At 38.2% G+C, this 26527-nt stretch overlaps 1 protein-coding gene across 4 annotated transcripts in view; it reads left to right on the top strand.

Annotated features, from left to right (window-relative positions):
• TRAPPC9 (trafficking protein particle complex subunit 9) overlaps positions 1–26527 on the top strand; it is a 483858-nt gene that overhangs the window by 11383 nt on the left and 445948 nt on the right. For 3 of the 4 annotated variants that reach the window (XM_068933393.1, XM_068933394.1, XM_068933396.1), the window contains exons 3-9: positions 3144–3289; positions 5917–6045; positions 11125–11151; positions 12537–12658; positions 15029–15154; positions 21595–21811; positions 23842–23985. In XM_068933393.1, coding sequence (XP_068789494.1) covers positions 3144–3289; positions 5917–6045; positions 11125–11151; positions 12537–12658; positions 15029–15154; positions 21595–21811; positions 23842–23985 — 911 coding nt within the window. The remainder of the gene's footprint in view (positions 1–3143; positions 3290–5916; positions 6046–11124; positions 11152–12536; positions 12659–15028; positions 15155–21594; positions 21812–23841; positions 23986–26527) is intronic. The other variant, XM_068933395.1, reaches the window with a different exon arrangement.

The following is a 26527-nucleotide window of genomic DNA, read 5'->3' as shown; positions in this document are numbered from 1 at the left end:
CAAAACAATTAAGCAATGTTTTAATCAAAATTATATTAGGAAGAAGGTCTCTCTAAGCTCTGGCTCTTAGCTTTGCAGCCTGATTTATTGGGTAGAGCTGTTAAGTTTTATGAATAATCGTTTTATCCTAGGAGGGTCAGCATATATGAATTTTTTTCCATTCAATTTACCATCCAGTAATCGATCGATTCAGCAGTTGTTTAAGTCATAATTCACTTAGTCATACTGTTAATGACCCGATTTTGCAGATGTGGTTTTTCTGAAACCAGCTTCCCAAATACAAAGTAAATTTGAGTCCTGCTGTCTACGGAGAATGGGTTTAGCTTTAAAGAAATCTTTGCTTTTTGTCTCTTCAAACACGCTTGCACTAATTGAAAGCTGGCATATTTGTAGTTTAAGGCCTGAATTCCTTGCACTTAACTGTGAGTGCTAAAATAGGACACGATTTATACATCTGTACATTGCAAACTTCCTCTATAATTAGTGGGAAGTGTTCTCAAGGAGGTGATTGAAGGCTTTGCAGAGAGTGTAGGAGATAGCTTCTCTCTTGGCGCCACATTTAAGAGCCAAAAAGTAGGTAGAATGAATTCAGCCTTTGAACGATTAATAGTTAATATCTTCCTCATCAGGAATAAGATATCTTTTAGCTTATAATCAGGGCGAGTTTCTGACAAGAGAAATGTTATGGCTAAACAATGTTTATTGATATTTAACTTTTACTGCAGTGAGCAGATGCATTCACATTTTGAATATATTGACATGTGCATAAAGTGTTTAGCAGAATTAGATATTGATTGGGAAGAGTTGTTGGTGAGGCTGTGTTACTGAAGCATTTCTGATATCAGTCTCCGTTTTAGAAGTCTGGCTCTATTCTGCTTTTGCTATATGACTTGCACTTAAGAATGTACGCTTAAGAACTTAAAAATATGCAATTTGGAAAATATTAGTTACTGTAAAAATTTTCTGAGCTTCCTCATGGAAGTGTAATGATTTATAAAGATTATATTGAATTTTTGAGTAGTATTTATTTTAAAGGATGCTCTTTCAAAATTTCTTCCAGTTGAGTGCAAAAAACAACGATAAAATCAAGGAAAATTGAGTAACTGATCCAGAAATTAGTAAATAAAATCCACTTGATTTGCTTAGTTTGGATATTTTGAACTCTTTTCTTTCATCTCTGAACTTACGTATTAGTTTTTAAAAGGTTACCGCTAGTCTATCGATTGCTGTCACTTTGGTAGGAACTGTGAAATGATCGCATTTGAAATATGGACAGTAGCTTCTTAAAAATAAATTTTATTTAACCTTTCAGCTTGGTTCTTGGCTGTAATCCTAACGTTTGGAGGAAAACAAAGAAAGATGATCTGTTACAGATCATGATGACAAATTGATACTGTAATTAATATCAGGAAAGATAATTAGGATGATAATGAATAAAAATAATCTTGTGTGCATTAATAAAAAAAAAACCTCTACAAAATTACAATTGTGCAGTAGTAAGGAATGCAATTTGTCCATAACCCTACAGAATACTTGAAAATTTAGGGAGAGGAATTCCGCGTGAAGAGTTAGCATCTCTGAATGAAACTATTGCTCCGGAATAAACTGAGTTTCCCCATTCCACTATTTATTCTGTGTAGCAAATTAAAAGAAATAATAACGTTTATGATCTTCATTTCATTTTAAAATGCAGAGATTAACAAAACCCTGACTTGAATCAGGGTTGTATAGGAGAGTATAAACTGTTTACGAGATTAAAAACCAACATTTTGGCCAACTATATTTCTCTAAAAGCCAAAGCTCATATTGAAGTCTTGTTAAGATTTGATGTCCTTTCTTAGTTTCTGCAGAGCAACTTTAGTTTTCACTTGAAATTTTCTTACTTTTTTGCATAAAACAGATCCATAAATTAGAAGCTTGTTGAAAAACTGAAAGATAAGAAATAATGCGATTTCTTGGCAAACCTGAAAGATAAAGACGACAGTCTTTTTATAGTCTTATGTGTTGCCATCTTCATCACATCAGTTGTGAATATGAGGTGGTTGATCAGAAAAGTGGGACTATACATTTACGGATTTATTTGCAATTTTTAGGATGGACGGAAGCAATAGGAGACGTGCTTCTTGACTTCTTGTCAATAATACTATTTCTGATTGCTTTTCTGCTTGTTTTTTTTAAATATAAGATTGCATGTTTTTTTAATGTAACATTTATCTGTAAATTTTTGTTCCCAGACTAAGTAATGAATAATGATAACTTTTTTTTTTTTTTCAAGTTCAAAAAATAAGACATTATTTCATAGCTGAATGTAGGGGCTGTTATTAGGACTTGATGCTTGTCTCCAGTAAAAACAGTAACATGGTAACATGTAGTTAATATAAATGTTTTCGTTATTATCGTCTCTCCTAGCCTTTATGCCTTACAATCTAAAGGAATATATTAATATGCTATACTTGGTTGGCTTTCCAGTTGTACGAAAGCATCTGTTTACTCTTAATATTTTCAGTAAGACTTTATTGTCCTTATCTATTAACTGTGGTTGGGATAGGAAAGACACTGTATTGTTGGTGTTGTTTGAAGTTTTATTTGAATAAATAAAAGAAGAGTAGGAACAGAAACTCTTGCCAGTTCTTGACAGAAATGATGGTGGTCATGTTGGGCCTCTAAGTGTGGAACAGGAGGAAGAATGGAAAGGAGCTATAGGTTTAATCAGTTCTTCTGCTAATTATCTCTTCAAAAGAAAAACATTCTTTTTTTAACAGGCCATGATATTTCTAAAGACGTAATACTACTTTACAGATACGAGCAGTTCTTTACTCTTTATGAGTATATTTTTATTTAATTTGTGACATGGCTATTAAAGTGCGCTGAAAAAGAGTCTTTGAACTTTGTCTGACTGTGTATATATTAATGTTATATAGCCAAAATATATGGTACATCGGTTTTCGCCATATCCCCTCAGAACATTGGTGCTTTTACTTTTGCCTGTTACGCTGGTTAGAATTCAGGCTGGATAATTGCCCAGGGAGAGTAAATTGATGCTGATGCATTGTTAAGGAGGAAACAAAACTGACTTTAGGTTAAATATTATCTCAAATAGGTGTTTCCTGGAAGTAGTTATGAACTGTAGCTTTATTTTGCAGACACTATAAGAAGCGTTGTCAAGGCCGGATGCGGAAACATGTTGGTGACCTATGTTTGCAAGCTGGGATGTTACAGGATTCCTTAGTGCATTATCACATGGCTGTGGAACTTCTGCGGTCTGTAAATGATTTTCTGTGGCTTGGAGGTAGGAATAATTGATTATAGTGGATCAAATAATTGGTTGCTAAAATCAAGGAAATCAAACTATCTTCTATAACATTCCTTCTATGTTATGAAAAGGAGGAACAATTTTGGGTGATCAAAGTCTGAATGTCAAGAGTAACTAAGAATTAAATCAAAATTTAAAATTTGTTAATAAGACATTAGAAAAAAAGTGTGTTTAAAAAGCCCAAACACTTGCAATATAAAATGTGCAATTGTAGTAAAGCATATATTTAAAAAAAAAATTTCGAATTTGACTTTTTAATGCTTTTTTGGAAAGTGTTTCTTTTTTTCAGGGGATTGTACAAATGATTTAGAAATCTTTCCTGCATGTATTTACTAGAACTGCTAGCAAAAAATTTTTGCTTTTGCATCTGCTAAAGCCACAAGGGTTTAACTTCCATTGACACGTCGTCTTCACTTTTGCATTAGATCCTAGGCTTTGCTTCCCCCCTCTCCCCCTTCAGATTTCTTCTCCTGTTCTTTTCTCTGTACTGGATATACGCGTGATCTCCGAATTAAATTCCTTCTTCTCAGTTTCCCGCCTTTTTAGGAAAATTGCTGCCTCCAGCTCCGCTTTCAGCTTTCTCTTTCATTTTACATGGAAATCCATTTGACATCTTACCTGCTCTGTAGCTTACATATTACAAAAACCTTAACCATTTCCAACTTTCCACTTTTTTTTGGCTTGTACTCTTGCAAAAGATTAAATCACTCAGGATCCTTCAAGCAGAAAAGGAAGACTTACCTACTTCTGCAGGGCATGAAAATATTTTAAGGCCCTTCTATTGGATTATAAAATTGTACTCATAAAATCATGGAATAATTTAGGTTCAAAGGTCCACTAGTCTGACCTTCTGGTCAGACCAGGTCTATTTAAATCAGGTTGCTCAAGGACCTGTCCAGTTGAGTTTTAAATGTCTCTAAGGATGAAGGTTTTACAATCTCTGGGCAACCTGTTCTAACATTTTACATCTCATAATTTAAAAAAAAAAAAAAAAAAGTCTTTTATTAAAGCAAAATTTCCTGTGATGCAGCTTGTGTCTATTGACCCTCATCCAATCACAGTACACCTCAGAGAAGAGTCTGGCTCTGTCTCCTCTGTACTTTCCCGCTGGATATTTGAAGACAGCAATAAGATCTCCCTTTAGCCTCTTGTTCTTAAGGCTGACCAAACCCGGTTCTCTCAACTCTCCTCATATGTCGTGGGCTGCAGTCCCCTGACCATCTCGGTAGCCTTCTCCTGAGATCGCTTCAATATGCCAATGTTTTTCTAGTGCTGGGGAGGCCAAAACAAACTGGACACAGTACACCAGATGAGGTCTCGCAGATGCAGACTAGAAGAGAATAATCACATCTCTTGATTTGCTGGGACACTGGGTGTTACAGCCTGCTATGCAGTTGGCCGCCTTTTTTGCAAGGGCTTACTGCTAACTCCTGTTAACTTGCCTACCAGGATGCCTAGGTATTTTTCTGCAAAGCTGCTTTGTAGCCGATTCGCTCCCAGGCTGTGCTGCTGCGTGGGGTTATTCCATCTGAAATGTGTTTGCCTTTGTTGAACTGCATGAGGTTCCTGTTGGCCTGTATCTCCAGCCTATCGAGTTCTCTCTAAATAACAGCCCTGTCCTTCAGCGTACCAGCTGCTCCCCCCCCCCCCCCCATTTTGGTATCATCTGTGAACTTGCTGAGAATGAGCTCTATGCAATCATTCAGGCTGTTGTTAAAGATATTGAAGAGTATTGGTCCCAATATTGATCCCTGAGGGGCACCACTAGTAACTGACAACCAGCTGGACTTTTGCTGCTGGTTTCATTCTCTTGAGCCTGACAGTCCAGGCAATATTCCACCCACTTCATGGTTCACTTACCTGAACCTTATCTCCTCAGTTTGGCTATCAGGGTGATATGGGAGATCACGTCAAAGGCCTTGCTAAAGTCAAGGTATACAGTGTCCATTGCTCTTCCATTGTCCACTGAGCCAGTCATCTAATCATAGGAGGCAACGAGGTTGATGAGGACTTATTTATCCTCTGCAAATCCATGTTTGCTGTTCCCAGTCACCTTTTTGTCCTTCATGTGCTTGGACGTGGTATCCAGAATGATTTTCTCTGTAGCCTTCCCAGGGAGTTAGGTGAGGCTGACCTGCCCATAGTTCCCTGGTACCCCCTTCTTGAAGATGGGTGTGATGTTTGCTTTTTTTCTAGTCATCAGAAACCTCTCCCAATTGGCATGACCTGTTGAAGGGCGCAGAAAGTGGCCTCTCAGTGGCATTGGCCAGCTCTCTGACAGCCTCAGAAGCATCCTGTCTGTGGATTTATGTCCAGTTGGATTAAGCGCTGCCTAACTATATCTTCCTCTACTATGGATAATGCTTCACTCCCATGGACTCTGCTAGTAGGCTTGGGGACCTGGAAAGCCTGAGGGTAAACCTTACAAATGAAAACAGAAACAAAAAGGTTGTTGAGTATCTCAGCCTTTTCCGTGACCTTTGTCACTAGGTCCCCAATCGAAGTATACTTCACGTTCATGTAAATGAGCTGACTCTGCTACGCGCTACTTCATGTAAATGAATTGACTCTACTAATCTGTTGATTCTTTCTTTAATCTCCAGCTGCTCTTGAAGGGCTATGTTCAGCATCAGTCATCTACCATTACCCCAGTGGTACTGGAGGTAAAACTGGAACTCGTAGGGCACAAGGAGGTTCTCTTTCTGCCGAGGCAGGCAACAGGCACAGACCAGGTAAGCGCTGGAGTTCATTTGTATTCTGTTTTTCAGATATTCAGTAATGGCAACATCCTCCCCATTTCCTACTTTTAGTAAAATTTTACACATGGCAGGAAGAACTGAGACAAGCTAGAGCTTTACACAGAGTTGTAAAGATTTTGGTCGATATTACTTCATCTGATTGTTAAAATTTAGTGTAAGTATTAGCTTGAATTTTGACAGAGGAAGTGCAGACAGTTTTCAGAAAACATATGTGGTATGGAAGAGCCACACATGCCGAGAAGGGTGAGTTAGGTGTATTTATGCTGAGGTGTTCTGCTGTTCCAAAGTCAAGATATAACAAATAGTTTTGGTTAACTAAATACCTATAAACCAGCATTGTTTTTAAGATTTAGCATGCTTTTTATGAACTCTTAGATTGTGTAACTAATAGGGTGATTGTGCGACATTGATATAGGTGTTCTTTGGAGATATGGTCTGCTTAACTTCATTAAGGAATTATTAGGAGAGGACAAAGGAATTATTAGGAGAGGAAAAAAAAAAAAAAGAGAAAATATCATTAAGTAGATCCATGGTATCTGTAATATTATGTGCCGTTTCATTTTCCCAGCTCAAAATGGTGTCCACGTTCCCTTTCTCCTGTTTCTCTACTGGAAGGAGGTTGCAGATTGGCAACAAAGACGATCAAACACTTGATATGGTTTCTGTACAAGGAATAACTGAATAGACTAGGACTCTTCAGTTCTGGAAAAAGTGATGATTGAGGAGAAATGTGATAGAGATCTATAATACCATGAACACTGGAGGAGGATGGGTAGGGATCAGATGTTCACTGCTTCTTCTGACACAAGAACTAGAGGACATCAAATAGAGCTAGCAGATCACAGATTCAAAACAAATGAAAGGAATTAATCTTTACCCAATTTCTAGGTGTACTGTGGAACTCCCTGCTGTTAGGAGTTCCCAAATATGGTAGACTGATAGAGGCAAGACTGCCTCGGTTCCGTGTCCTCAGATGCAGTCAGCAGTGAGACTTAAGCACGTGTATTCCCAGTAGGCACACATGCACGCGTTCACGTAATACATATACACATGGCCAACCACCCAGCTCAACACAGGCAGAAAACACAGCACTCGTGCAGACAGACAGCACTGACAGCCTAATCCTGTTTCCTTCTCTGGCGGATCAGCCTGAAACCCTGTTAGTGTTACATGCCTGTTAGTGTTGCATGTGCACGCGCACACGCGTGTGCTTGCGTGCACACACACACACTCTGAATCCATCCAGTATCTGACTCAAACTTCTGGCTACGCCAGCACTTGGCTCCCAGACCTCCTGTCCTACCTGCTGGTTAGTCCAGCTTGATGTTTGCTAGTGACTCCACACTGGCATATGCACACAATATGCACACACTCTGGTCTCTCCAGTTGCTAGCATCTCAGGCGCATGCACCCCATGACCCATGGGCCCTTTTCCCGTTGTTGTGCGCATATGTACGCAAAGAGAGTCCCCTTACCCAGAAAAATGGAGTTTAATGAGAAGACAGGACTGACTGTAGTGATCAGTGTTACAGGGTATGACCAGACAAGCATACTAACCAACAACCTGTTTACATGTGACTGGTGTATTTTATGCTCTTATACCTCTGTTTTTCCATGCTTGTTCCTCCCCAAACTGCCTTGATCCCTCCCTTTCCCTGCCTTTAGTTTGTCCCCTAAAATATTGTAACAACTCTTGTATGAACCCAAGATGCTCTTCCCCTGCTCTTTCCCTAATGAGTCCTATACCCAGGTAGGCGGTAACCCATCTCAGTCAGTAGGGTGATCTGGAGAGCCTCTCCTAACGACTCCTCGTAATCGGTTTCCTCCCGAAACAGTTCTGTTGTATCTGATTAGGTTATTAGGGTTCCTCCACTGGACGCTGTTCCCCTGTGCTCCTTTGTGTTTATGGAGATGAGCCTTTAATCCCATAAGCTAACACTTGCCACAAGGTGTTGGGGCTGCTAAAAGTTGAGCTGGCTTCCAGAATAGGTTGGATAGGGTTCATGGAAGAAAAATCTATTGATAATTTCACAAATATGTGAAAACTGCCTCTGGTTCAGAAAGTCTGAGCTGCAAATGACTGTAGGCAAGGAGCATATTTGGTGAAGCATCTTAAAAGCTTGCTTTGCTTTAATGTACTTTGTGGGAGGGGGACTAGTAAGCTGGACAGGCCTCTGGTCTAGCCCAATATAGCCATTCTTTTGTACGTAGTTAGGTTCTTATACAGTCCTGAAACAAGTAGAAGCTGAGTTTAACTGCTGATGTAAGTGCTCTTTTATGTGCAGTGTGATTAAAATTAATTCTTTCATTTAGAAAAACCCAAAGTTTATTCATATATAAATCACAACCTAACAAAACATCTGCTATGTGTCATCTTTAATACAAAAGTTGTGTGTTGACCTCAGATAATTTTGATATTATAATTACCTTATTTCAGGAGAGAATACCAGATACATGTACTATATACAGGGATTAAAGTCTGTTCATTTGGTTTTTCTGATCTATGAGCATGTTTTTATGTTGGCTATAATGTGTGGTACCATGTCACACAGTTGCAAACCTTTCTCCACTTTTCAGAAAATATTTAAGAGTAGGTGTGGCAATCTCTCCTTTGTTAAAGGATATGCCTTTTTAGTAAAGGATATAACAAATAAGTCACAGCTGTAAAAATAATGTAATAAAATATATTTTGGCTATATACTTGCTTTTGTGGATAAGTTGCTTTGTAACTCAAAATAATCCTGTCACTGTTAGCAGTCTGCAAACTTGTTAATGCAGTCTTACTGTATAAATTCCATGTGATAAGATTTTTCGAGAAGCTATGAACCAAACATTAATAAATGAAGAAAAATTGATTACATACTTTTTTGTCATTCCTTTCAGATGAAAATGTTACTTCGAAGTGCATGAGTTACTGTTCCCTTACTCTAGTTATGACCTTTTAATGTTTTGAGATCTGAAATGCTAAACTCTAATATCTAGCCAAATAGCTAAGGATGTGATGTCTTTCTCCTATATTTTCTGAAAGATTCTTTTCATTGCCTTTTGCTGACTCTGCAATGCCTTTCATTTAAAACTTTTTTTTTTTTTTTTTTTTTAAGTGCAACCTTGTTTATACAGTTAATCTACCTTGTCAACACTAATTTTGTAAGGACGGGATTTGACCTAGGGAACTAATTCCAGTGTACCTTTCTGTAGAATCAGGCCAGATCCAAAAAGGGACTTGGGTTTCCAAATTTTTCTCAAGTCAAGATATGACTTACTTGGAACTGAATTTCAACTCACATCTGTTCTTGAGGAATATAGATGTGATAATTATAACTTCCTGATTTGCCTGGAATTGCACCTCTTCTTGTACATGTAACTTCAGCCTTGACAGGGCAAGTTTTCTTGGTACTCCCTTTGTGCCCACACTTAGTCAAGAAAAGCATGTTCCTCTTCAATCTCCTGTGACTTTCACCAGTCAGCGTTTTCAGGCTATTGTGCAGGACTAGGCTACTCAACAAGTGGTGTGGTGTCTACTTTATTTAAAAAAAAAAAAAAATCTGAGGAGAGAAGTGTTAATATTGCCTCTCTTTCTGTAGCATAAATCACAAACTTAAGAAAAGGGAGGTGCTACATTTTTTTTCTGCTAAGCAGTATTGTAATGTCATATTTCACACCTATGTAGGATGTGTTGCAGCCATCAGAATATTGTCTGTTTTTTGGTAGTGAGCCCTTCACTTTCTTTTGAAACTCCCTAGGAAGTGTGTCGCTACTCAGGAATAGTTCATTCAGAAGAGAATTAGTCAATAACATAAAGTTTAAATTACTTCCCAAAGTGAGGGAGATGTGCAGTTTTGCCTTCCTCAGAGACAGATTTCTTCCGTGTGGTCATTGCCCGAGTGAACGATACTGATACTGCAGTATCTTGCCAACAGTAAAAAGTTGTTTTAAAAACAAGTGCAACTTCTCAGGTTCCTAGAACCTTTTGTTTGTAGGGAGAAAGCATTAGAGTGTGTCCTTTTGAACTGGTGGATTCACCTGTCTGCGGCCTTTAGTATAAAAATGGATTTGAAAGTTGCTTAGTAGTTCTGATTGACTAGGAACGTGGACATGTTCTGTTGGTGGGGTGATTTGTATGTTGAATAAACTGATTTTAGACTGCTTCATGTTTAGCTTGCTAGCTGTTTTGGGTTACATTCTACTGTATTGGATTTTTTTATGGAGTACAAGACTCTTAATCTTGTCACCGGACCTTCCTCTTTCCCCAAGAAGAATTAGGAAACCCGAGTAAGGTGTTGGAGTGCCTTTTTGATCTGGCTCTAAATCTGCAATTCACTAGTCTGGAGAGCGAGAAAATCAATTGAAGGGAGGTCCTGTCTCTCTCATAAAGCAATTATTTTGAACTGCCTAACCCTCAATCTTAACAGTTCTGTTGTTATTTTTGATAGAAGCTTAGGGTAACAAGATGATGTATTTCTGATTAAACCAAGTCATCTCCAACAGTCTTGTCAACTATTTGTTGTAAATAGTCTGGCTTGTTGAGTAGGCCCTAATCAAATCATTCAGAAGCTGTCATGGAGTGAAATTAATGATAACTATAAGGGATATATTGGTTACGGTTCTTTAAAAGTATTACCCTCGAGGACTGTGTGGATTAAATGAGCTCACATAGGGAGATGTAGGCACTGTAGGACCTGATTATTAAAATTTAATAAACGAACTGCCGTGGAAACTTGCCAACTAAAACAAGAGTAAAGAAAAGGGTGAAAAAAGGGATTTGACTTCAAAATATATCATGAAAATTTGTCAATTCTTGTTGATGTGTCTTAAAATTGATTATAAAGTTAGGGGATTTTTACTCCCCTTTATTTGATTTCTAGCAAAATGAGATTTAACATATGGTGACTACTTATATGATTGGCAGACCTTCAAAACAGGAATGATGATTCTAATAAATTTTATAATTTTGTTCAAGCCTGATGATAGTTATAAAACATATTATAAGAGCTTATTTTTGTTGGCTATATTGAAGGCTGAAAAAAAAATCATTTTTGTTCCTCCTTTTAGGGGCACAAGAAGTTCTCATTGATCCAGGTACATTATTTTCATGCATGTTTCCAAAGTCTTGTCTTATTACTTGCATTTGTTTTGCATTTGTGTAGGTAGTTACTGCCACTTGCCAAAACTAGTACTGATTCCTGATGCTTTCAGTTTTTTCTTGAGGAAGCAAAAGAAAGACTGTGAAGAGTAGTTAGCACAAAATAAATTCTGTAGTTCCATTGCTGGGTCTCAGTAAATCCTTATCAAATGTTCTCATGAGCAGTGGGGGTTTAAAATTTTTAGCAGACAAACCTGTATAATCACATGTAGTCTTGTAGTCTCAAGGTACTCTTTCAGTCCTCACCAACAAAGATTTTGCACTTAGAACTTCCTTAAAAGCCTAAGGCATTAACCTACAGGTGTCCTTGGTGTGATTCTTCAGGGTTGACAGACATAAGAAAAATGTTATTTTAGCACTTAAGCATATAGAATAACATGTTTCTGAATACACAGAGGGAGTAGAAAGTAGCATTCGCAGTAGTTCTTAACCATAACTGTTCTAAGGGTTTGGTCCGACTCTGAAACGTGAAAGTTTCTTTGCCGTCTTAGCAGAGAAACCTATTGGAGAAATAAATTACAGTATACACTTAGGCATGGACTTTGAATCCTACGGATTAAATAACATTTAAAAAGGTATAGAGCCTTTCCAAACCTTTGATGTACGTGTTTAATTTTATTATATTAGCTCTGCAATAAAATTAAATTCAAAAAAATAGAATTGTCATGTTTTTTGCCATACCCCAGATTGTTTTGTCTTCTATTTTGAATTCTTGTCCCTTATGTGTGTAAAGCCTCTCTGCCTCTTTTTTTCTTTCTTATATATGAAATGCAATTTCTCATTGTACTGGCCTCAGGTAGTTTTTTTACTTTTTTTTTTTTTTTTTAATAATTTAGTACTTTTCTGGGATTGGAGATAGGGAAGAGAAGCATTTGTTTTAAATTATTGGAGGAGGAGATCACTGTTCTAATAATTAGTTTATAATAACATATTGCACAATTTCTTTCTTATGTGTGCTTTAGAAACTCTATTTATAAGTAAATGAAAAACTCAAAGATTAAAAATGCCTGTTCAGATTCAGCTGTATCCTAATTTTAACAATGTTATATTTTATTCATTGTCTAAATATTCAGATCAGTGTAAAAGATTATGGTTATATTTGTTTTTTAATAAGTGAAAGATTATTTTTTTCTTTGTTTTATGTTTTAATCCATTTTTCATTTACATTCTTTATTAATATAGCGTAGTGAAAACGAACACTTATTTTATAGGTATGGCATGGTTTCTTCAAGTATTCTTTGTGTATGCTTTGGTAAAACCTGTAGATATTTAATACTAGCTAAAAGTGTTTCTGCTCGTTTCCTGTCCTCTTCTGTTTTAGGTGCCCTGACTTCAAATGGTATAAATGCCGATACCAGCGCTGAGATAGGACGTGCCAAGAATTGCCTTAGTCCTGAAGACATCATAGATAAATATAAAGAAGCCATTTCTTACTACAGCAAGGTAGTCCTATGTAATTTTAAGAAACTTCACTGCGCCTCTTGTAGATAATGAAATGTTGTGTTTTTGGTTTCAGAGGATCTTTTAAAGCATGTGCAAAAAAGTAAACATAAAGTAATGGGAGAAACAGGAGTATTTTGTACTACTGCACTAAATGCTTGGCTTAGAGCCTGGGCATCTCAGGACTTTGATCAAAGATGACATCTAAAATCGCAACGCGCTGAGTTATACTATTTTCTATGTCTGCTTGTACCTGCTTGGGGGTAATTGTCTTATTTTTAAAGCACTCTAAGCAGAAGTGTTAAATATTTGGAAGGTTTTGGTAACTGTTAGGTAGCTTTATGGTCTTCAGTACATATGGCAGTGACGTTATTGATGCTTTTATGCATTATATGGGCTGGATGCTTATTTACTGTGACTGCTGGAATGATATCTGAGGAGTGTATGCAGGAGTTTATACAGGGATTGCTGATCACGGGTGTGATTTTACAGGACTGTTCAGGGAGGCTAATGTATAGAGCGTGCACAGAGGTAGGGGTTACTGAGAAAATGTGAACGATAAACTTTCTTAACTGATGATGTGGAAAAGATTAAATAGTTTCAGCTCTACTGGAGCGTTTTTCTAGATTAGTGTGAAAATGCTGAGTGCATATGGTAGTAAGGTAGTTTAATGTTCTTGTTTATACAATATGGAGAAAAAAATTTTGATTTCATACTGTGACAGCAGAGCTCTGCTCAGGATATACATCAACACTAAAGATAGGTTTTAGTTGTACTATCGTGTAGTTGTTTGTTTGCGCTTTAATCACTTGTTCATTTCACTTGTCTGTCTTCTTTGATTTTAAAAGTATCTTTAAATTGAGTTATGAAAATATGAAATGTTGTTTCCCCAGTTGTAGCAAAGGGAGACTCTCCAAACATACACAAAAGATGTGTTGTGTACATCAGGTAATTTATCACCAGGTGCAATGAAAAGTGATGGTTTTAGGGTGGGTTTCAGATAAAATAAAATCTGTAATACTGCAGTAATTCTCCAGTATACATTCAGTTCGTGTTAACATAATGATAAATTGCTTATCTAGAAAGAGAGTATTTTTTTGAAAGTACAGCTACTGGTGGACTTAGTTTAGGACAGGTTATTCATATTTTGGTTATAATAATATCCACTATGCTCTTTCCAAGTAACAGTTATGCTTCACTGCACCTTCACTTGTAAGTGACCAAGAGCTGTGTCTTGGACTGATTTATGGCTATTCAAGACAAATATATTTAGTCTTTTTGATCCGTTTAGGACTGGTACGGTAGAGTAACTTCTAGCTGTAATGCTGAGGAAGCAGTGCTTTCTACACTGTTTTGATGTCATCACTGAGTTTAAGAAACCTTCATAGCTTCTTTTAAAATGTGTTCAATCCCCATAGTCTTTTTTGTTTTTGCTGATATCTCAAGTGCACAAGAAAGGAATATGTAACTATAGTTCTGTGGAAAGTTACTCTTGTATTTCATTCTGGGGCTTATGTCCCACATTAAATTTCAAACATGAAGAACACCTCAAGAGAATTTAACTTACATAGGTGATTGGCAGACTCAAATGTCCAATATCAGTATTATCTGAGAAAATAACTAGATCGGATTGCTTGTCTAGAAAGTTGCCTGTATTTGTTGTCTGAACTCAGACAGGTCAATGGGTATATACATTGTTTCCTATCTTTTTTAAGCAAGCTGTGTAGTTTAACTGAAATGTTCATTTACAGATAATGTTCTCAACTGTATATTAGAAAAATCAAAATGGTTTGTAATTCATCTGTAATCAATGATATGATTTTAACTAAAGATAAATTTGAAGCAGGAAAAACTAGAGTTTTGTTACTCTTGCTTCCTATATTTTTTCAGGTATTTTGCAATAAGTAGCAAAGGCAAAATAATTTCTCAATTCATTGCTTAGAATGATTTTAATTGGTGAAATATTATTCTAAAACGGACCTGTGTATTAATGGCTTTTAGCTCATGTACCTATTATGGTGTGGACGTAGAATTATTTTTTTGTGGACACACATAGGTTATACTTGGGGGTATCCAAAATGATGATGATATTCCAAACTTTTCTCCTTATCTGAATTCATGGACTGATGTGTCTTAAAATAACAAAAGTTGAGTGAAGATGTTGAAAAACATTGTTTTGCATAATAACGTTTTGGATGACACCTTAATTTTCACTTGGGTATATGTTGACAATTTAACAGTATAGTCACTAGCATTCAGGAGTTGCTGGTTTTGGGAGATGTGACGACTGACTTGTGTGTTGAGGAGAAATGCTTGTCAAATCTAACACGTGCCCTACTTCAATATTATTTTGATTATCTCTCTCTTCGTAAGTATAAGAATGCTGGTGTGATTGAACTGGAAGCCTGCGTGAAGGCAGTGCGAGTCCTTGCAATACAGAAAAGGAGCATGGAAGCCTCTGAATTTCTTCAAAATGCAGTTTATATCAACCTTCGACAGGTCAGTGCCGAAAGTCCAGTTATTTTTCTGTTCTCATGTAAGAAATTATACTGAAGCGTGAAAGTTACTTTGATTCAGGAAACTCAAGTTCCTTTTCTGTCTAACCACCTTGCTTCTCACTAGGGCTTTATTTCCAAGGATTTTCACATCTGGGAGTGTGGTTAAAAAAGTGTTCAGAGCTCATGTAAAAACATGAGGTCTTAATTTGAAATTAGAGTCTTTATTGGCCCTTCTCTCTTGTGAAGACAAAACGTCCCATCGTTACGCTTTTTACATGTTACGCTAGGGAAAAATGGACATTAAGGACAGATCTCCTATGACTGATTTTTCTTAATTGTTTCTGTTGCTGGATGAAGCTGTGAGCAAATCAAGAATGGCCTGTTGTTGAAACTGCTCATAGCTACTATTTTGTCATTTTCTTGGATGCAATGGTTTTGAGAAAGTATTAATAAGAGAACTATGAGGAAGATAACATTTCCAATGTTGAGGGATCTATTTCCCATAGGGTGTGGAATGGCTGAAAATTATATTTGCAGCTACTCAAGATTTATTGTACATAGCACAGAGGCAGATAGTGGTGGTACTTAGAATTTAGACTAAAGGAGGAGTCATCTTTTCCTAGGCTAAAAAGAAACAAACTGCAAAATTGCATATTTCTATTGCAGATAGATAGAAGAAACATCAGCACAATCAATATTAAACAAAAAACCCCCTCACCAGGATAAAGTGTATGCCTCTGACAAAAATGAACGCTAGTTTCCTTCCATATATTCAGTCTCATAGCCATTCTAAATAGTATTATTGGTATTTTCTGGTTATAGGAGAGCTCCAGGGTAATAAGACTTACCTTTGTATCTGTTTATGAGGAATAAATTGTAACATCCAATTACAAATTGAGAGAGAGAGAGAGAAAGAGAGAGAGATTACTAGAAGTTTATTTTAATATAGTAAGGAATAATTAAAAATCAAACAAGCAGCTACCCTCTTGAAAGTCTAACTTAGAACAGGCTTGAGAAAAAGCTGGCCCAGTTGCCTCGATGGTGAATTAGGGCTTTTAAAGATGTAATTGCTAACTTGTTTTGCTTTAATAGTTAAATGAAAATTAACCAGATAGAACAGATGCTGTGCTTCGGATATGGGGTATTGCCTACCACCTGATAGGCCTTAAGCTTTTAAAGATTTGTAAGGACAGGAAAGGCAATTGTGATTGCTCTACTAATGGTCTGCAGAATGCCTGCTATGATCTTCCCAAAATCAATTGATTTGGAGTATTTGTTTTTCTTCTTCTTCTTCTTCTCCTTGTTGGTCGTCTTGTTGTTGATCATCTTTCTTTTTTTTTAAATGCTGGGCTGATAACACCGAGCTGTTTGAGCTGAGGGAAAACAAAATTTTGTCCTCCTTGTGAGGAGGAAACATAAGCAATTTCCTGTGGCTACAAAAAAATATTTGAGCAACTTTGTGAGCAAACCCTAAGTAACTAGTTAGGTAACACTGTTAAAAACTTATTCAAATGTGATGATAAGAAATCTTCAGACAACCTATTGCCTCTCTTACAATGGTCCCAATTATTAGTGAGCGCCTGTGTTGACCTAAATATTTATCATGACCATTTTTTCTTGCCATCGTAAAAATTTAGTTTCCATAGTTGCACACACATTAACAGTATTATGTATCTGAGAGGTAGTTTTGATAATTTTTTAAGCTTTTCTAGCTAACTTTTGTATCTGATCATGTGCTCATGCCCTTTCCAACTCTGCTACTGTGGGTTTTTTTGATTTTACTAAGTTTTTTTTTTAATGACATGAATGGAAAAAAGAAAAAAAAAAGTTGGAGCAGCTTTCCTGCTAGAGTAGGTGACCTTAATCCAATGCCTTTCTTTCTTTCTGAATGATAGATCTGGGGATTCTAACAAACTGTTCTTAAGAAGTTCTCTATCTTTACTTTGTGCCCAAATTTCTTTCCAACTGCTTTGATTCATGAAAATGTTCAGCTTAGTGCAATTGTCCTTTTACAATTTTTTTTAGTTTTTTATATGGATAGGCTGTATGTTTACATTATATACGTTATGTTTCTAGTTCTGTGGGTAATAGGAACTTCAGCTTCCAAAAACTGAAACTGCAGAAAGTCACTTGCTAGTCTGTCTCTCTTTTGACAGTTTGAGATATGCGATAAGATCATGGTGCCTTCTGAAGACTTGAGGTCTCTGTTGAGTATATATATTTGTATGTCCAAAATTAGTAAGGACTTTTGAAACCCTTTTTCACAGCTGTGTTACAATTTAGCTAGCTAAAAGTGTGTTTTGAAACTTCATTTATAAGACGCACCTTACAGAATCACAGAATGGCCAAGGTTGGAAGGGACCTCTGGAGATCATCTAGTCCAACCCCCCTGCTCAAGCTGGGTCCTCTAGAGCATATTTCCCAGGGTCACATCCAGACGGGTTTGGAATATCTCCAGGGAAGGAGACTCCACTACCTCTCTGGGCAACCTGTGCCAGTGCTCTGTCACCCTCACAGTCAAGAAGTTTCTCCTTAGGTTCAGATGCAACTGCCTGTGTTGCAGTTTGTGCCCGTTGCCTCTTGTCCTGTTGCTGGGCACCACGGAGAAGAGATTGGCCTCCTCCTCTTGACACCCTCCCTTCAGGTATTTATACTCATTGATCAGATTGCCTCTCAGTCTTCTCTTCTCCAGGCTGAACAGGCCCAGCTCTCTCAGCCTTTCTTCAGAGGAGAGATCCTCCAGTCCCCTCATCATCTTTGTAGCCCTCCACTGGACTCTCTCCAGGAGTGCCATGTCTCTCTTGTCCTGGGGAGCCCAGAACTGGACACAGTACTCCAGGGGAGGCCTCCCCAGGGCTGAGTAGAGGGGCGGGATCACCTCCCTCCACCTGCTGGCAACACTCTTCCTCATGAAGCCCAGCATCCCATTGGCCTTCTTGGCCACAAGGGCACATTGCTGCTGCCTCATGCTTAACTTGTCCACCAGCACTCCCAGGTCCTTCTCTGCAGAGCTACTTTCCAGCAGGTCAACCCCCAGCCTGTCCTGGTGCATGGGGTTCTTCCTCCCTCGGGGCAGGACCCTGCACTTGCCTTTGTTGAACTTGAGGAGGTTCCTCTCCGCCTAGCTCTCCAGCCTCTCCAGGTCCCTCTGAAGGGCAGCACAGCCTTCTGGTGTGTCAGCCACTCCTCCCAGTTTAGTATCATCAGCAAACTTGCTGAGGGTGCACTCTGTGCCTTCCTCCAGGTCATTGATGAATACGTTGAACAAGACTGGGCCCAGGACTGACCCCTGGGGGACACCGCTAGCTACAGGCCTCCAACTAGACCCTGTATTGCTGATCACAGCCCTCTGAGCTCTGATATCCAGCCAGTTCTCAATCCACCTCACTGTCCACTCATCTAGCCCACACTTCCTGAGCTTCCCTAGGAGGATGTGATGGGAGACAGTGTCCAAAGCCTTGCTGAAGTTCAGGTAGACAACATCCACTGCTCTCCCCTCATCTACCCAGCCAGTCATTCCCTCAGAGAAGGCTATCAGATTGGTCAAGCATGACTTCCCTTTGGTGAATGCATGCTGACTACTCCTGATCACCTTCTTGTCCTCCACATGCTTAGTGATGACCTCCAGGAGGAGCTGTTCCATCACCTTTCCAGGGATGGAGGTGAGGCTGACAGGCCTGTAGTTTCCTGGCTCCTCCTTCTTGCCTTTTTGGGAATACTGGAGCGACGCTGGCTTTCTTCCAGTCCTCAGGCACCTCTCCTGATCTCCAGGACCTTTCCAAGATGATGGAGAGTGGCCTAGCGATAACATCCGCCAGCTCCCTCAGCACTCGTGGGTGCATCCCATCGGGGCCCATGGACTTGTGGATGTCAGGTTTGCCCAAATGATCTCTAACCTGATCCTCCTCGACCAAGGGGGAGTCGTCTTTTCTCCAGACTTCCTCTCTTGTCCCCAGGGTCTGGGATTCCTGAGGGCTGGCCTTAGCAGTAAAGACTGAAACAAAGGCGGCATTCAGCAACTCTGCCTTCTCTGTATCCTTCGTTACCAGGGCACCCGCCCCATTCAGCAGCAGGCCCATGTTTTAACCTAGGCTTCCTTTTGCTCTTGAGGTATTTGAAGAAGCCCTTCTTGTTGTCCTTGACGTCCCTTGCCAGATTTAACTCCAACTGGGCCTTAGCCTTCCTTGTCGCATCCCTGCACACTCTGACAAGGTCCCTGTATTCCTCCCAAGTGGCCTGTCCCCTTTTCCACATTCTGTGTACTTCCTTCTTCTGTTGGAGTTTTGCCAGGCGTTCCTTGCTCATCCATGCAGGTCTCCTGCCCGCTTTGCTGGACTTCTTCCTCAGAGGGATGCACTGGTCTTGAGCCTGGAGGAAGTGATGCTTGAATATTAACCAGCTTTCTTGGACCCCTCTTCCCTCCAGGGCCCTACCCCATGAGATTCCTCCAAGCAGGTCCCTGAAGTGGCCAAAGTCAGCTCTCCTGAAGTCCAGCGTTGCGATCCTACTTATTGCCCTGCTCCCTCCTCGTAGGATTCTGAGCTCCACCATCTCATGGTCACTGCAGCCGAGGCTGCCCCCAATCTTCACCTCTCCAACTAGACCTTCTTTGTTCGTTAGTACAAGGTCTAGCAGCGCACCTCTCCTCGTTGGCGTCTCCACCACCTGGGTCAAGAAATTATCATCACTGCTCTGCAGGAACCTCTTTGACTGTTTGTGCCTAGCTGTGCTGTCTTCCCAGCAGATGTCAGGGCGGTTGAAATGCCCCATGAGAACCAGGGCCTGTGATCGTGAGGCTGCTTCCAGCTGTCGGTAGAAGGCCTCATCCACTTCCCCTTCCTGATCAGGTGGCCTGTAGTAAACCCCCACCACCGTGTCACGCACGTTAGCCTGCCCTTGAGTCCTTACCTATAGGCTCTCCACTTGCTCTTCATCCACCCCGAGGCAGAGCTCCACACGTTCTAGTTGCTCCCTCACGTAAAGGGCAACTCCACCACCTCGCCGTCCTGGCCCGTCTTTCCTAAAAAGCACGTAGCCATCCATGGCAGCATTCCAGTCATGTGAGCTCTCCCACCATGTCTCTGTAACTGCAACGAGATCACGGCCCTGCAACCGCACACAGATCTCTAATTCTTCCTGCTTATTCCCCATGGTGTGTGCATTGGTGTACAGGCATCTCGGAGAGGCAATCGAACATGCAGGTTTCTCAGGAGAGTTGCGAGAGGACCCTCCATAGCCGTGTCCCATACTGTCTCCCCTGGCTTCATGTGCCCGCTGGAGGCATCCTGACTTGAGTGGTGTTTTACTGACTACCCTGTCTCTATAACGCTCCCCTTCCCCCATCTTTCCTAGGTTAAATGCCTATGTTCTTAACTAATTATTTATCACAATGTTATTACTTGTGGCTGGGATCATCCTCTGAGTTTACAAGACTGAAAGTATCTGAAGTTAGACAGACAGAATTCACTGATTGATATTTTCAGTCTTGAAGAATGAGTTACGGAAATGCTTTCTCTCTTTGAGTGCAATTTTTATGTCAAGTTTGTTATTTTAAATGCCTTGAAAGCTACTCATGTATTTTCCAGAAGAATTCTTGGTAATTTAAAATAATATCCTTGGATGTGCACGCTCTATATTGTGCACTAGGTGTCAGCATTGATCTGCTTTCAGAACTCTGTTGCTTGTTCCTGGGATGTAGAATTGAAGTACCTGGTAGCTTTGAGACTTCCTGAGAAAGTTTCTTGGCTGTTTTCAAAGTAAGATGGGCATTCAAACCAAGGAGGAAACAGTGATTCCTTACGACTTGTGCCACAATATGGCTAAGCTGAAGAAGTGTATGTCAGTAGTTTCTCACCAAGCTTATTTCAACTTTAAACCTATCTAGGCCTTTCACTAAATTCTTCCTCACTGTTTGGCAATCTGCATAGAATCATGAAATTAATATTTCGTAGTTTACAAGGTTGGAGACACATAAGGTTGGGAGAACAGTTTCCTTGCTTTCATAGCCTGAGATTTCAAGATTAACTAGTATGTTTGCTCTTAAAGGGTTGAAAACCTCTAATTTGGTAAATCAGTAGTTTTTGCACGTCATGTGTTTTTGAGTTCCTATTGCACATAGGACTATCTCCCTAAATATATTCCATAAAATGGGGGATTTTTAGCTGTTATTGAGTATTTTGACTATCTACTTGTTAGCACTGCTGACAGATAAATTTGATAAAGAAAGCTATATTTGCTGCTCTTGTTAGCTGTTGAACTTGAAGCAAGTTTAAGGTTTCCTGGCGGTAGGAGATTTTAATACTAGCTGAATGTAAAATCACTAGCTTTCTGTAAATTTGGAGAATGTCTACTACATTTTTTTCCTGTTGCTTTTTACTCTAGTATGCTCTTCAAGATTTTATTTGATAAAAACAATTCTTTTCTTTCCCCTTTAAATTTCAGCTTTCAGAAGAAGAAAAAATCCAACGTTACAGCATTCTTTCTGAGCTGTATGAGCGCATTGGTTTTCACCGAAAGTCTGCTTTTTTCAAGCGCGTAGCAGCAATGCAGTGTGTTGCACCTAGCATACCAGAGCCTGGTTGGAGGGCCTGCTACAAATTGCTTTTGGAAACTCTCCCTGGCTATAGTCTGTCGCTGGATCCGAAAGATTTCAGCAAAGGTGAGTGGCTGTGGAAGGGACTAGCATACTAGGACACTCAACTGGCTTTCTGTAACTTTTTCAAGTTCCTTGAGATATTTCAAATGAGAACAAAATCCTTTACCTATCTGAAACGAATTGCAGCAAGTAGAGCTGTTCTTGTACAATAGCAGTTTTGCCTTTTGTTAGTGTTATTTTCAATAATTTCAAAATTCTGATGAGAAATGCTGCTGAATGTGTTGCTGTATTCCTCTCCTTGCAGGGAATAGTTATCAGCGCTTTATTAATGAGGGCTTCCCTTCTACTGTCTTTCAAAAATATGCCTTTGTGTTTAATTATAAACTTCTCGGTACAAAGAAGTCATGTTTTATTTTTGAGTATTTTTCAATTAAGTGCCTTCATCTTGTGTCTCAGAAGTTGTATTTCTTTTGATATTTGTTGTTGGCTTATAGTCAAAGAATGAAAGAGTCTTTCAAATGTTTTTAGTTTTTATATTTTTAATGTTTACAGGCACAGATGTGCATGTACATATATATATATATATATATATATATATATATATATATACACCCACCCACCCATATATATCTATAGCTATATCTATACTTGTATCTATAATATCAAATATAATACCACGTTTTACCACCAATTAAATCAATGTAATATTATCTGCAAGACTGACATTTGGTTAAGAGCACTCCAGCAGTTTTTAGATGCAGTGTATCATTCGAGTTACTATTTTATTGCATCTATAAAAAAGCAGAACAAAAAAAACCCTTAACAACACATGACTGTTCTTGTAGTTGTTAAATACTGTATTCACTTTCTGTAAGTTATATGCAGTCTACTGACCTTCTTTAAGCAAGCTGGTTTTGAACAATTTTTAATAATTATAGTTTGGTATTAATGTTATCTGAAGCTGAATATAAGGTAATAGTTTTTAAAGCTGTTTTTATTTTAATATACTGTGCTGTATTTTTCCTCCAAAAGAAAAGCCAGCTAATATGCTGCTTGGGAACTCCTTTTGAGTAAACCATCCCATGTTACCCTGAAAGTTATGTTCTTTTTGTATAGTAGCATTTTTCTGGTATTCACTAAATGTAGCTGTGGGAACAAAGGTAGCAAGCTATGGGCTGGGCATATGTCAATGGAAAGGAGGTGGGGGTTCGCTAGTAAGAAGACTCTCTGGACTGATTTGAATATGAATGGACTGCAGCCAGTAGATTCTTCTCTCTTTTGTGAAAATACATTAACTTCAAATTGGAATCCCAACAATAGATGGTAATCTTGTAAATTTAAGTGTTTCCATATGTGCTAGGTTACTTAGTTCCTTTATAGTCAATGGCTATCTAGTCAATTCAGCCAGTGAAGCATATGGAAATAGTGAGCTGGCCAACCCGCTGGTTGATATTTTCCAGGCTCTTTAAGTTGTGTTTATGGCATTTCCATTGACTGTAGCAGGCACGTAGACAACCTGCTGTATGTATATTTAAAATTTATTTATTTTTTTTTAAATCAGGTATGGCTTCAATAGTCACATTGGAAAGAAACGTTATGTGAGTGGAGGCAGAAAATGCGAAGTGGACTATACAGATTGTCTAGGAAGAGAGAAAATATTTGGGGGGAAGAAATATGGTATGGCTTATTATGGAAAAGGCGAAGGCTAGTTTGGGAGTGTGTTGGGAGGGAAGGCTGTAGAAGTTCTGCAGACCTTCTAGACTGTTGATTAAAAATCAAAGTGATTTTGTGCTTTTTGTTTTTACTTCATGGGAAATATTAACTTGATTTTCTGAATTCTAGTGATAAATTTAAGAGCTGATAGACAAGCATATAAAACCAAAATTCCTCTACATTGAAGTATTCAAGCAAACTGAAATATGCTAAGTTTTCTTTTGTTTTGAATGCAGACTTTGGATTTTGTGGTCAATAGGTTCAACGATACAAGCATCATTAAATTACTGCATAGTATATAAAGAAAATCAAATACAAGTGATTTTTGATGACTTATAGCCTTTTAAAAAAATGTAAATGACTCTCTCTTTCCTTTTTAGGAACTCATAGAGGATGGGCTGCAGTACAGATGCGTTTGCTTCATGAACTAGTATATGCTTCCAGAAGAATGGGCAATCCTGCTCTATCTGTCAGGCACCTCTCTTTCCTTCTCCAGACCATGCTGGATTTTCTTTCTGATCAAGGTAGGATTTTAAAGAAGGAAAGCAAAATCTGTACTTTCTTCTGTGCTATAGAGAAGCAGTGTGACTTTATTTTGAAATGGACTTAATTTGAGAAGTAATGGAGAGGCCAGAAGTTGGGGAATTCTGTGTAAGCAGGAGATAGCTGACTGACAGTAATACAATCAAGTATACAGTGTTGTTAGTTTTAGATATCAGTGTGTTCTGAGCTTCATATGTAGAACTTCAAACTTTCTTAAAGGTTTTCCATCTATGGATTGACTGCCTTAAGGCTAATGCTCTATTTCCTCTGTAAATGTTAGGTATATGACTGGAGGGCTTGATTTGTCTGTAGACGGAGAAAAAGAATGTATTGTTTAAAATACTAGAAGCCTCCTTAAGTGCTATTAATAGACAGATTGAGAGGAATTGTGGCTGATTAGTAAATTCAGATAAGAAAAGTTTGCTGTAGATGAGATTTAATTTACCATGAGCCGTTTTTGATGAAACTTTTAATAGTCTGGATACAGAAGTCATCTAAAGGATAATTCTCGCCCTTTTGTTTGAGACAGTGAACTTGTAGCAGTTGAACATGATGGAACAGAATTCAGCAACGTTTAACTAGGACAGTAGGCTTAAGTTCCTAGAAGTTAAACAAGTTTTTGTGATTTCTTTCCTTTATTTTTTAATTTTTTTTAATTCAATAATAAATTTCAGTGTGATTTATTAAATTTATCAGTGGATGACAATAGACTGAATGTGTCTGTGGATGATTGTGAAATATGGTGTTTATGTTTGTGAAGATCTTTTGGGGAGGGGGAAGGGACAAGCAGCATTTGCAAGATCACTTGGGAAAGGAAAAGGTGACAACTATTATGTTAGCATCATATTTCTTAGGAAAAATGCTTCATAAAAGTTTTATTTGTAGCCCAGAATAATAACACTGAACCAATGATGAAGGGTTATAAAAATATTCTTGATTCACCATAAACTTAGGTAAAAGGTGCATTTTTTTTCCCAGTTGTGCCCTCAGCTAAGATACAGAGGAAAGGAGTAAAATCATGCTTTTTTTTTTTTTTTTATTTTTCCCTATTTTCTCCTTTAGCGGTAGGCAAATGTCTCTTCTTGGTGACTATCCAGGAAAGAGCTTTTCTGGCAAGCTTTAGATTTTTTGTTGCCAGTAAATTCACTTTGTTTAGTGGCTCAAATCAGTTGCGGAGAAAGGAAGGAATCGTAGAGGAACTGATAAACTGGAATAAATTATCTTTCTATCTATCAATCTTGTTTGCTGTCTACGGGGACTTGGATTTTTGTGGACTCTTAGATCAAACGTTATAGATTTATGTACAGACAGTTTGGCTGAAAATAAGACTTTCAGCTGCTCTGTTTCACGTGTCCACATACAACGTTGTTAATCTTAAGTCCTAAAATGGTTTGAAATTTTAAAATGAAATAACTTGTTTGTTTTTATATTTGTAACTAAGTTTTGAATCTCTTAACCCTTGGCTGGGTTTCAGATTTTTTCTATATAAAATGGGCGAAATGAAAGTTGAAATTCTTGTGTATCTTGTCTTCAGACGTTATAGAACTAAGTAAAGCTTCCAGTTTTGTAAGACCTATGATAACTGTGATATTCAATGTCTGAAAAATTAAACTTAATTTTTTCCTAAGTGTTTGACTAATAGCTTTTTCTTTCTTATGCTGAAGAGGTCTAAAAAAGAAGTTGCTATGGTTTTTGAAGTCTGTTATTGATAACATGTTACCCAGACATCATAAGCATTACAGACTAGGTTGAGCATGGATAACAGAGAAATATCTTTCTGGTTTGTAATTCTTTTGTAATTCTTCTAAAGCTGATTTTGTGTGGTATTATGCAAGGGTTCATTGAGCATAGAAAAGTACTGTGCCTTTTTTTGCTAGAATGCTAGGAAAAAAGGATTACACGCGCGCGCACACACACACACGTTCTCTTATATGTAGGATTCTAGTACTTACTATGTTAAGTCTGTGAATGGTTTCCATTATCTTACGAACTTTTGAAAAGTGTTATAGTTAGTACTTTTTTCTGTTAATCACATGACAAACTTTGCTTTTGCACTAAAACTTCCAGCTTCTGTTAGCCAACTAAAGATTTTGTTATGAGGAATGCTCTAATTTTATTGTTTTTCTCCTCTATATAGAAACTAGGCAGGTTAGCAGTTACTAGGTAGAGGAAAATTCATTCTTTTAAAAAATAAGTTTTTAATCTGAATATATTTTTTTCTTAAATAAAATATACTATTTTTAAAGCTTGTTATTGAACATATATTTTAAATCATACACTTATATTTAAGATTCAGGTAGCATGCAGCAAACTTTTAAAAACAAAAGAAATGGAATTGAAAAATCTGAACTAAAAGGAAGTCACAGCTAAACGTTTGGTACTCAAACTTGAGCTTCTAACCCTTTTTATCCCAGAATTAGCTGCCTGTAGACACACGGAAGGAATGTTCCTTCAGTCTAGTTTGTTAATTGTTCACTTGCTAGTTTGGTTGATGTTGAGAAACATAAGATTTCAGAAAAGAGA

The sequence above is a fragment of the Struthio camelus genome, chromosome 2, assembly GCF_040807025.1.
Source record: "Struthio camelus isolate bStrCam1 chromosome 2, bStrCam1.hap1, whole genome shotgun sequence".
NCBI classification, from domain to species: domain Eukaryota; kingdom Metazoa; phylum Chordata; class Aves; order Struthioniformes; family Struthionidae; genus Struthio; species Struthio camelus.
The sequence above is the reverse complement of the archived record's forward strand: the minus strand, read 5'-3'. Positions and strand labels throughout refer to the sequence as shown.